This window comes from Ochotona curzoniae, unplaced genomic scaffold (assembly GCF_017591425.1).
Source record: "Ochotona curzoniae isolate NIBS_2020 unplaced genomic scaffold, NIBS_Ocur_1.0 scaffold_4683, whole genome shotgun sequence".
NCBI classification, from domain to species: Eukaryota; Metazoa; Chordata; class Mammalia; order Lagomorpha; family Ochotonidae; genus Ochotona; species Ochotona curzoniae.
The window spans coordinates 1,023,313-1,035,677 of NW_024467121.1; the positions used below are offsets into that span (position 1 = coordinate 1,023,313).

General features: G+C 52.4%; 1 protein-coding gene across 1 annotated transcript in view; it reads right to left on the bottom strand.

Moving 5' to 3' along the window:
- ITPKB (inositol-trisphosphate 3-kinase B) overlaps positions 1-10,829 on the bottom strand; it is a 92,763-nt gene extending 81,934 nt beyond the window's left edge. The window contains exons 1-2 of the mRNA XM_040967920.1: positions 10,552-10,829; positions 7,108-9,191 (exon numbers count right to left, since the gene is read on the bottom strand). Coding sequence (XP_040823854.1) covers positions 7,108-8,979 — 1,872 coding nt within the window. The 5' untranslated portion in view covers positions 8,980-9,191; positions 10,552-10,829. The remainder of the gene's footprint in view (positions 1-7,107; positions 9,192-10,551) is intronic.
- Between the last annotated feature and the right edge of the window lie 1,536 nt (positions 10,830-12,365).

The window sequence follows — 12,365 nt, forward strand, 5'->3', positions numbered from 1 at the left end:
GATGTAAAAATGGAACTTCACTAAAATCCAGAAATGGCTTCTGAGATTTCTCCCAAGAAGTACAACACATGTTTCAGACATTGCCTTGGGCCCATTGTGGTAGTCTAGTGGTTAAAGTCCTCACCCTGCACATGCCAGGATCCCGGACAAGTGCTGGTTCCAGCCGTTCCACTTCCCTTTCAGCTCCCTGCCTGTGGTCTGGGAAAGCAGTCAAAGATGGCCCAAAGACTTGGGACCCTGAACCCACGTGGGAGACCTGGACTAAGCTCATGGCTTCAGATGGGCTCAGCTCTGGCCATTACAGCTACTAGCAGATGGAAGATCTATCTCCTTTTCTCTGTAATCTGACTTTTCAATTAGAAAAAAAAAAATCTTAAAAAAAAAGGAAGACATTGCTTCACCAGGGACTCACATTTTTCTCCTAGTTCCACCTCCTCTAACCTTCCCTGAGCCAGATGCTGTGTGGGTCCTTTCTAGAAACATTACATCACAGAGCTCTCCCCACCCCAGGAGATCACTCCTCACCCTCCCCACTTTTCAGAGGGTTTGTAGGCCACATGTAGATACATATTTCACCCCAGATCCTCTAAACCCAAGGCCAACACCTCTACCCTTATGGCAGTAAGATCAAGGTCATAAGCAATGAACTTGCCTTCACGGTGTTATCTCCCCTTACTTTGCTTCTTCACATGATTCAACGCTTTTTATGATGCAGCAGTAATATTTTCTCTCATCTATTCGTCCACCCATTCCTTTCAAAAATGTTTTCAGAACCTGTACTGTGTTTAAAGCCCAGGTTGAGGATGAGAGGGGAAAGGAATGTTGGCAGCATTATGGTACAGTTGGTTAAGCCACTGCTGTGATGCCAGCATCCCATGTGAGCACTGGTTCAGGTCCTGGGTGTTCCACTTCCAACCCAGCTCTCTGCTAAAGCACCTGGGAAAACAGCAAAAGATGGCCCACATGCCTGGGTTCCCTGATACCACACAGGAGGCCAGCATGGAGTTCCTGGCTCCTGGCTTTGTTTTAGTCCAGCCTAGACAGAGCAGCTTTTTGGGAAATAAGCTAGTGGATGGAACTCTTGTCTCCCTCTCTCTAACTCTGCCTTTCAAATACATTAAAAAAAAAAAAAAACTTTTTAAAGCCCAGGTGGATCTTTGAAAGTGAATAGGAGCTTATCCACCAAAAACGTTTCTAAGTAAAGAGAAGGCAAGCGAAGGTCCTAGAACTCTGCTGAGGGCCCTGCCCTTGCTGTCCCTGCCTGCGAAATGTCAGGATGAGAGCAAAGGAGACTATGGCTTCGCCCAGCCCCAGATATGGTCAATTATGGAAGCTACAGGAACGTTTTTGTGATTCAACAGCAAGCTCAGAGACCTGGCTTCCTAATAAGATCGTGTCCATTTATGGCAGCTTTGCTCCTAGGGGACTCAAACTGTCTTTAAAGCAATAGCATTCACTCCTGGGCAAACAGACCAGGGCTGCTGCCTGCACCAGGGCATGGGCAGAGTAATGAGGTTGGCAAGTGTCTGGGGTTGGAGTGGGGTGGGGTGTGAGGATGGGGTTTGAGGAGCCTCGACTAGGTGGCACAACCGCAGCAAGTAGCATTTGACTGCAGAGTCCTGGGGTCAGCTTGACAGGTCCCCTTTCCTGCCCCCTCCAGATACCCAGAGCCTGAGAAACAGCCTGGGTGCCTCTGCTGTGAATTTGGGCAGTGGCTCAAGGGTGCCTGACTCAATAGGTTGGCAATGTGCAGTCCCAGCAATGATATACCTCTCAGAGCTGGGCAGACACAACTCCAAGTGGGCAGCATGTACTCTAAAGAATTTTTTCTATTGCCAAGAAACTCTTGCGCTTGGTGCACCCTGGGACACAGTGGCTTCCCCTGATTCATGAAAAACACATCGTTCACATTGGCAGCTCCACATTGTTGGGGTAAAACAATCACTACGAGGCCTATGTGTCATGGGGCTGAAAGCACCACGTGCTTAGGCTACACTGCCAAGTTGTCCCCTCTGAGCAAACCCCCAGAACCTTTCATGCTGCTGGTGTGTTCACAACAGTTGTTAAAGTTCTGGAGGAAACCCCACGCCCTGCTTCTCTGACATCTACTGTTTCTCCTACCAGGATAGAAACCTCTTTCCATTCAATAGTTTAAAATCCTACCTTTTGATAACCAAGCTGAAAAACCCCAGAAGATAAAACAAGCCCAACAATGTTATCAATACTCCTAAAAATATAAATAAACTACACAGACCTAATCTAATCTGCACTTGCACTGCAAGATACATGCCAACAAAAATCAGGAAAGTGGTTCAGCAACAAGTCAGCACTTAAAAACAAAAGTTCCAGGGCTGACACGATAGCTCAATGGTTAATCCTCTGCTTACAAGTGCTGGCATCCCATATGGGCACTGATCGTGTCCTGGCTGCTCTACTTCCTATCCAGCTCCCTGTTGATTGCCTAGAAAAGCAATGAAGGATGGCTCAAAGCCTTGCACCCACGTAGGAGACCTGGAAGAAACTCTGGGCTCTCAGATTAAGATAAGCTTAGCTCTGGCCATTGTGGTGATTTGGTGTGTGAGCAAGCAAATGGAAGATCTTTTTCTCTCTCTCTCCTCTCTGTGTAAATCTGCCTTTGCAATTATAAAAAGTAAATTCAGTCAGCTGAAAATCCTTTTTGACTAAAGGTAGGATGCAGAGAAGTACAGCAGCCGGGACATAAACCAGTGCCCATATGGGATCCTGGCGATTGCAAGGGGAGGATTAGCCAATTGAGTCATGGTGCTAAGCCCTGGGTGAATTTCCCTTTTTTTTTTTTTTTTGTAAGATTTATTTTATTTTTATCGTCAAAAAACAGCAAGGTCTTAGAAGTGCCATTTGGCTCTGGCTTGGCACAGCCTCATTTCCAAACTTCAGCATGTGAAGGGGACAAAGACCCCCTTTTTTGCTGTTGAACAGAGCATCGTTTCCTCTTCAGACTGGAGTTCTCACATCCTACCAGCACTGCCTGCGGTCTCAGTGTACTTGTTCACCAACATCTCAAGTACTGTCTGGGTGATCCGTCTGACCACGCTTTCTCAAGGTTAAATGACAAAGAAGCATTCTTCTGGTAAGAGACAGGAGATAGGCAAATCAATCAGTGCCCCCTCATGTGAAAACAGAAAACACAAGGTGCCCAAGGTCCACATCAGAGGACTCCGGTCATGTTCTGGGCATCCTGACGCATACTCACACGTAGCAGGTGTTCACTCCAATGCCTAGGACTTGGAACAAGAGAAGTCTAGGATGCTAGTGCCCATGAAACGCACATCTTAGTGGCAAACACCAAGGAACAACAGGTTGAACTGCTGCTGCAGATACCTATGTCATACACCAGGGAGTCTGTATCAAGTCCCAGCTACTCTTTGCTTCTGATCCAGCTTCCTGCTAATGTGCATGGTGAGAGGCAGCAGGTAACAGCCCAAGTTCTTAGGTCTCTGCCACTCAGGTTGGACACCCACATTCTTGGCTCTGACCTGGCGGCTCAACCTCTGCATTTGAATGGAACCAACAGATGGAAGGTCTTTCTCTTTCTACCTCTCCTTCTCTCAGTCACTTTACCTTTCAAATAAGGAAGTAAACCTTTTTTTTAAAATAGGAATATCTTAAAAGGAGAAAGTTGAGTCCAAGGGCAGCGTCTCTGGGGATCCTCTGGCCCCCTGACCATATAGATATTGCTTTTCTGGTCTTAGACAGACCAGAGAAAGGTCCAGAACACTGAGTCATCAGTGACTCAAGGTTCTCCTAGATCTGAGAGCTGCAGAGGTCTTGCCAGAAACATCCTTTCCACACACCTGAAAGGGGAAAAGGCTGCCCCATCTTAAGAAAACAGCATAGGCAATGCTGAGCTCACAATCCCATAAATCTACGCCTTCAACGCCCTCATCCAGGCAAGAATTTCCCACTTAAAAGTACTTACCACCAGATGTATTTTTTGAAGTGCATTCTTTTCTAAGGCTTTTAAAATTTAGTTTGGTTTACCCCAAAAGTCAAGTTTTTATACACTTTTTAAAACCATGTTAAACTATTTTAAACTGCCTGAATTTTTCCTAGGGTTATCACTTTCTCACTAAAAGCTGGTTGGGGGGAGGGAGGAGAGGAAAGAGAAGAAAACATAGCAAAATCAGCCAATACGAAAAGGGAAGGGGCACTGGAATGTTGCCTTATGTTTTGGTTTTAAGTAGCAAGACGGCAGGGGGTCTGGTTTGATACTTTCCTATATATCCCACATACACTGTTGTCTTCTCTGTACACAAGACTGACAGGATTTTTTTGAATAAATCAATAAAATCCAGAACATATTTTTTTTAAGTAAGCAGCACCAATTTGTTGAGGTAGCACCTTAGTCTGGTGTTTCCACGGGCCAGATGCTCTTAAATGGAATTACAAAGAAAAGCAAAGAACTCCCAAGTCTTGGTCCAAGTTGTATGAAAGGACACTACTGTGTACCCCAAAGCTGAGTTCTGCTCTCTGAGGTACCAGAGTGCAGGTGGCTGCACGGGAGCCCCCATAATCTAACTACCCTCCTTTCGCACCTGTTTCCAGCATCTGATCCTTCAGGAGCAATTCTGCTGTCACCTCCTGCCTGTATGCACCATCACTCATTCATATCACTCCTGGGTAGCAACAAAGAAGGTGTTAGCAGCAGGAGGCCCGGAAACCCCAGGGAGGTCAGGTGTCATGCAAGACCATTCTGAGAACACCATGCGTTAGAGCGCCAGGAGCGGCCCAACAGGCTATTTCACACCTACTTGTGAAGGTGAGCATGTGTGGGTGTCACAGTGTGTGAGCCAATGTGAGCAGGCGAGATAGCATGCAGAGCAGCAGTGCCAATGGAAGCAGGCATGTTCAGAAGGGAGGACAGCGTCGGCAGTGCAACTGCAGAACTTCCAAAGGCACTGGCGAGCTCGGCCTGGAGCCGGGAGACACAGCTCAAGCTGGGCCCCAACACCCCATCAGTCACATTGCAACCGGCCTCTGTAAACAGAATCTCCATCTCAGGCCATCAAGTGAGTTGTGATCTACCTAGCAGATGTTTTTGGTGTCAGAGATAAAGCCCAACCACCTGTATGACAAGAAGAAAGCTTTGTTTATCAGTGTCAGCTCATAAGTCCCTAGGAGCCACCATTTGCAGCTGGTTACCTGCTGCCCCGGTCACCTTGCATCATTCAGAGATGGAAGCTGGCAGGGGCATTCCCCCCAGCACTCCCCTGTGGGTGCACAGAACCATGCTGAAACCTAGGACATCCAGCCAGTAGCACAGCCAGCCAGATCCCTGGCTACCCTTTGAGCTGCTGGCTAGCTTGCAAATACCACTTCACTCTTTGGTTTTCTAAGCTGGCAGTCCTCTGGCAGAAGACAAAAAGGCATCACCTGTCATCAGTTATCTCCCCTCTAACTCATTTCCAGACAAAAGCATTTTCAAATGTAAGACTCACAAACCCATTTTGATAATCAGCCAACAGGAGCTGCTAATCCACCATTCAAGAGGGCAAATGGAAAGTTGGAGAACAAAATGACTGGGTGTGTGACCATGCTTCAGAGTTTCAACAGCAAATGGGACGTGCTGGTCTGAGTGCTTCGGTTACTCACTAGGTCTGTACCAGCTGGCCAGGAGAACAGAGAAATCCAGGCCTTGCCTTCAGTGAAGACTCTTCCCTCTGTCCTGTACCACCATCCTCTTCAATGTAGACCACCCCCACCCCTCTTTAGAAGTGCCATGCCCATATGCCTGACAGCAGGTGCAGGCCCTATCCTGCCCACAAAATGCCAGGGTGACTGGGGCTATATTTTGCATATGCATTTGCCTCCAGCTCATGAGCACAAAGCAGTTTCAGGGAAAGAGATTCCGACCTCGACAAATTCAGACTGTGATTTATGAAGTGGGGATCAGACAGAAGGCACGCTTTACAGTGCAAAAGACCTTAGCGACGGACGTGGCATAGAAACAGAAAGTTGTGGTGGAGAAGGTACAGTGACTAGTATTTGATATTCAAGATGAAATCGGAAGGCTACCTATAATAAAAGGCAGGCTTTCCCCCAGGGTGATACAAAAGCCCCCTGCAAATTGAACCAGGAAATTCCCTCGACTCTGGAAAGGCTAAGAGGAAGTCCAGATCTTGTCAGAAGTGCTAGCTCCATCACTCACGTCTTGTTAGATACTCTGATCCTGTAGCACGTAAGAACCTACGGCTGAGATTAATCATGCCATAGAAACAAATTCCCAGCCCCTGCTGCAGCCAGCACAGGACATCAGTGTGATGACCCAAGACAGATGAACATCAACACACACCTGAAAAGTATCCGTCCCAGGCCACAAGCACACTGTCAAGAGAAAGCTAGCCTGGGCACAGGACCTGGGTGCCCCTCTAGGGGAATTCAATCTAACGCAACACTGCTAGCAAAGATGTCTCCTGCTTAGCTGAAAGCCCATGTTTCATCTGAGTATAAACGTCAGATCCCACCTGGGGTACCCTGACCACACTCATATTGCAGCGTCCTGGCCTAACTCAGTGAGGTTTGGCGTGTCCTCACCTGGAAAACCAGCACAAACAGGGCTGGGTTAACTGGATGACATCCTTGTCAGTTTCTGTCAGCCCTGGTGAATCACAGGCTAAGTGTTTCACCTGATCAGGCAAATGCTACACTCAGCATTCTAGCTGGCTGCCTTTGGGGATGAGTCAGGAAGGGTTGGATGGCATTCCTGAATATGAGCTGCCCAGGAAGAGCGCTAACTTACCCAGCATTCTGAAAACCTGCTTTTTAAAGACGGGCATTCGAAAGGCACTAGTGACTTAATTTCCTGTGCCAACTATCAAGTGCATGATCAATGTCTTTGCATTATCCACCCCCACACACACACACACACACACACACACACACACACACACACACACACACACACACACACACAGCAAACATACCTGGTAGGAAAGAGTAGTTGAGCCTGCTGAGAGCCCTGGTCACAGTCGTCATGACGTAGGACACAATAAGAAAGGGAGCACATGGAACATGGAAAGTAGGCTGAAATCAGCACAGCTTTGAAAAAAATCTCAGGAAGTGACTTACCACTCTGGGTTTCTGCTGGTCCAGGGTATGCAGGAAGGCGGCGTTGGGATCCAGGGTACGCTCCGGGTCACTGGAGATGTCCTCCTCCGAGTCATCGTAGGAAGAAGAAAAGCCCGTGGAAGAGGCCGAGGAAGAGGACAGTTTTCTCATGGGCAGGTGGCCACGAGGGCTTCCTTGGGGCTCCTCCAAACCCCCGTCCTCCTGGGCACCCAGGTCTGTAATGATGACTGCGGGGATGTTGCTGGGGCTACAGGCCTCTCTGGCAGGGGGTCTGTCCTTGCCATCCGGGGACAGCAGCTCCAGCCTCAGCTGCCCATCTGAGTCCTGTGGTGGGCTTCCCCAGTTCCCCTGCGATGTCCCCAGGGAGTCACACGTCCAGGTGCCCCTGGCATCCTCCATGGTGCCCAGCCAAGCATTGGAGTTCCCAGGCTGCACCATCGCCTGGTCCCCAGCAAGGTGCTCAAGTTCCTTCAGCTCTTTCGCCACCTCCCAACAGGCCAAAGGCTCCAGCATTCTGCCAGCAGAATTTCCCGCCTCCACCTTGGCGGGCATAGACTGTGTGGGGAGGCTGCCTCCCACCAAGCCCCGCTGGTGAGTCCCCTCCTGACCTAGGTCAGTGCACTGCTGCAGGCCTCGGATCACCGAACCCCCACTTGGAGCCTCCCTGGCTCCCAACAAGCCCAGGACTGCTGGAGGTCTTGGTGTGTTCACAGTTGTCCCCCGTGGTGGCCTTTCATCCACTTCAGGAACCCTGGTGCCAGGAATGCCACAGGACACAGTTTCCGTGTCTGCTTTTCCAGGAGCTTCTCCACTGCCAGGCCTGGCCATCTGCAGGGCTGCGTTTGTCCCACCACTCAGAAACTGTTCCTGCGGCTGCACTAGGGAGTCTGCGCCTCTCTGCTTGTCAGCCCTCTCTGGCCCCTCTGCCAGGAGAGCAGGAGGGTGTGGGCTTTGTGTCCCCATGGATGTGGTCACCGCCACTTTGGTGGCCACCAGCAAGCTCCTGCTGCCCAGCTCCGGGGAGGAGGCTTGGCCTCTCACACTTCCAGAAGAGCGCTCTGTGGCTGTAGGTGAGCCACACAGGGCCCTGGCAGGGTCTCCCTTCTCCATTCCCATTGAAGTGGCTGGGCCCAGGGCTCCTGGTCCTGCCGGGGAAGCACAGTCAGACAGTGGTGCCACTCCTTCCTTGTCCCTCAAAAAGCAACGACTGAGCTTCGGGCTCCTCGAAGAGGAGTCGGCTTTTGAAGTCTCCTGACACTGTTCCCCCCAGGACTTGGTCCTCCTTTCTTCACCGGGGGCGCTCTGAGCCAGGACCCTCGCGGGGGGCTGGCTGCTGCTGCGGAAGGGGCATGGAGAGGGCGAGCGAGCCCTACCCAGACGTGGGCTGCGGGGCGCTGGAATGGTGGAGCTCTGTGCCTGCTGGATGTGCGCTTCGAACAAGTCCACTTTCTGATTCACCTGCACATTCTGCAGCTCGCGCTGCAGGATCCGCAGCTTCCTCTTGGTCTCTTCGGGCTCCGGTGGCAGCGACAGGGTGCTGGCGGCCACCACCTGCTGCTGCCCGTCCCCTCGCATGCGGCCCGACCATCCCGGGCTGCCCCCTGGGCTGCTGCCGCTACCGCTGCTACTGCTCAGCCGGCGCGGGCTGCTCCGCCAGCCCCCTGGGCTCCGGGGCTCCTCGGGTGACTCGGCAGGAGGGAAGAGGAAAGAGGTGCCTCTCCCCGGGCTGAAAATGCTGCCGGGGCTCAGTGCGGCCCTCCCCGGTGGTGGGGGCGTCTGGCTGCCGCTGGGCCGGGGGCCTCCTCCGCTCTTGCCCTCGTTGGCGCTATTCATGATCACCAGGCTATTGAGCGCATAACAATACACAGCCATAGTACTGGGTCCTCCGCGCTGCCCGCCGCCGCCGCGGCTCCAGTTCCCGCTCTGCAGCCAGCGCCTCCAGTTCCCGCCGCTCCCGGCTCAGCCCCGGAGGCCCGGTGGCCGCGGCTGGGCGCGCCGAGGGGGCGGCATGGTCCGGGCGGCGGGCGGGGGGCGCGACTCCCTGCGCAGCCCCCGCCCAGAGCTCCATACACGCACACGCGGGTCTGTGGAGACACAAGAGAAGTCAAGAGCCGCGCATCACAGGGCGGAAGGCGGGAATCCTGCGAGGAGAAGCCCCAGGGAGCCCACTTTCCATTCCGGCCTGGGTTCCAGGGAACCTCTCACCTGCCGGGACTGGGAAGCTTGGTGTGGACACGTGCCGGGTCCTGGACTGCTGTCCCTGACTCCAGCACCATTCCGGGTGCGCGTTTTTCTAGGGGCCAGGGGCGGGGGGGAGTGTCCCCACCACCGGGCCCTCCAGGTTGGGATGTGCGTTGAGGTCCTTTCAAATCCCCAATTCTAATAATCGGGCCGGAATACACGTGGATGGGAGAGGCGCGATGATGAACAGCTACTTAGCCACTAAGTGTGCCCCGCTGCTGGGCACGGCGTCTCCCAGCTCCCTCAGAGTGAGGGGCCCCCACGCCACCATCTCTGGGTCTCCGAGGCCTGAGCCAAGGCTGGCTTCCCAGAGTTAAGCGGAGCCCTGCCCCACCCTCTGAGGGCATCCCAGACCAACTCGGAGGGAAACCTGAGCAGTTCTCCGAGTAGCTACTATGCCCGAGTGTCCACGGTTTACCTTCCTGACCCTGGCCTTGGGGGCCGTGCCTCTTGGCCTAGCACGCGGCCCAAGCATTTCTCAGCACTAGCATTGTCTCCCGTTCCTAAACAAGTGTTTTTCTAGCATGCATGAGCCCAGGACCCAGGCTCTGCCAGAGCTTCCTACCGGAACCAATGCTCCGGGGACCCCATGCAGCAGCCCCCCTCCCCCACGGTGTGGGGTGCACGTTCTGTGCATGTTTGTGTGTGAGCGTGTGTATGTGTGTAAGCATGTGAGTCCACCCTCTGTGCTCCCTGCTTCCCAGGCCGCGGCTGCCCCCGCGGGCTCTGGGACCTGCGCTCCCCTCCAGGAAACTGCTGGCCTAGTGTGGCTGCAGCCGGCGGACACGCAGAGACCCGGGGGCTTGGCGCTCTAAGCTTTCCCGGCCAGGCACGGCCGAGTGTGCGGGGCTTCTCCGCATCCCGCGCAGCCTCGACCGGCGCCAGCCCAGCCTCCCAACGGCCGGAGCCCCGGGGGAAGCCGGCAGCGCACAGCGAGGCTGCGCCGAGCCAAGTGCCCGGAAGGCGGGCGAGAGGAAACGCCGAAAACTCTCCTCTGGTCCCGGGGCGCCGCCAGCTACTTTCCACGCCAGCCTTGAAACATCAGATTTACCCCCGCTCCCCCTACCCCAAGACAGCTCCTGCTCTGTTTGCCCTAGTCGTCCCAGTGTGCTGAGAACCCGGAACGCCTGGATCTGCTCCGAGCAGACAGCGAAGAGGGAAAAGGGCTCCCGGGCAAGAGCCATGAAAAAACCGCAAACTTACCTGCAATTCCTCGGATCCCCAGCTGCCGTGCACACTACAAGCCCGCGGACCTCCGGGAGATGAGCTGGCCTTAAAAGTGAAAACGCTCAGTATCCGCCACAATCTTGGAACGACAGTGAGGAGGGCGAACCAGGGAGAAACTCTTGGACCAGGGGCTGGAGCTCCCGGTGGGCCGACGCCAGGCCGGCCCTGCACGCCCAGCTCCGACCGGCAGATACTTACCCCTGCCAGTGTCTGCTCCCGGTCACTTCACTGTTTGTTCAATGTAAGATTGAAAAAAAAAAAAAAAAAGATGGGGGGGAGGGAGGAGGGAGAAAGGCGGGGGCTCGGGGGAGGAGAGCAGGAAGGAAGTCGTGAGCCTGTCTGGGGTTGAACTCAGCGGAACAAGTTTTTCTTTTCTTCTTTTTTTTTTTTCTATTGCTTGGCAAGACCGAGGGAGGGAAACACTTAAAAAAAAAAAGTTTCCATTGTTAGCTAACAACAACAACAAAAAAAAGCCTTTTTAACTTCTGCGGGTTAAAGATATACGATTGATTTTCCACCCCTGTGGAGGTTCGCTGAGGTCTTAGCTTCGTGCAACTATTTGTTCTTTTTAATTTATAATAAAGTTTTGGGTGTGTGCTCTTATGTAGGACCATTTGAGCATTCACAACAGTCTAACATGCTTTTTAAACGGTGTGTGTTCTTCTCACAAATATGCAAATTTGAAGAAGGTGTGCTGTGGGGTGCTGCTTTGCCAAGCCGCAGATTTGAAGTGCAGGGCAGGAGGGGTTTGCTGCATGGTTTGGGCTGGGAGCTGCTGACGGTTTTTGCAGTACAATCGCTAGCCGTGTAAACAAGCCTTCCTGTTGCAGGTTCACCTATGAATGCATACCTAAGGTGATGGTCACATAGTTTGCACATAATTCTCAAGTCGTTTCCAGAAGAAGAAGAAAAAAGAAAGCTAGTTCTGAAACGATGAGAGCCTGAGCCAAGTCTGAGACCACCTCCCCAGGCTCGGACCCCTTTACACTGGATCACTTTTAAGAGAGCCTTCCTCTGCACCCCCAGTTAGACTGGAAAAGAGGAGGGAAGGGAGCATTCGCCAACAATGCTGGGCCAGAGGATGCTACCTCACTGAAGTCTGTAAGTGTGTTTTGTTGCACAGTTCTCTACGTCTACAGAGTTTTGTGGAAAGAGGGAAAACACAGCTGCAAGCTCAGGAGATTGGAAACTGCAAAACCGGGATTGGTTCTGACATCCTGATCAGCTAAAGTCAGCTGGAATTTGGGGCTTGGCTGGCAGCCCACAAGTCTCCCGCTTGTTTATGTAACAATATTGCTTCAGTGAGTAAAGCAACCTGCTGCTCCCCTGACAGGGAACGCTCATGCTCAACTCGAAACTGAGATCTTCCAGCCAAGAATTCCTGGGAATCAGACACTTGGAGCCTTTCAAATATTTTACAAGACATCATGGAAGGATTGAACCTAACTCCCTTTCCTATCCCACCACCCACCACCATCACCACCACACAAACACACATAATGGGGCTAAATTAAGAAAGAAAGGGGGAGGGGGGAACCAGCCCTGGGTTTATTCAGGTGTTGACTTGGGATCTGGGCAGTTCTTAAGACAGAGAACCAGGCCTGTGTTTGCCCCTAATTTGGTAGTTGTCGATCTCTAGAAGGCTGATTCGTGGGAGCTTATTTCTGAGGGACTTTTGTTCTAAGAGATGCCAACACCCATGTCAGGTGTGGCAGTGAGAGCCTCAAGAGGACCTGCATGCGCTTAGCAAAGAATCTAGCTTCCCGACTCCTGGGAAAGCTCACTGTCAC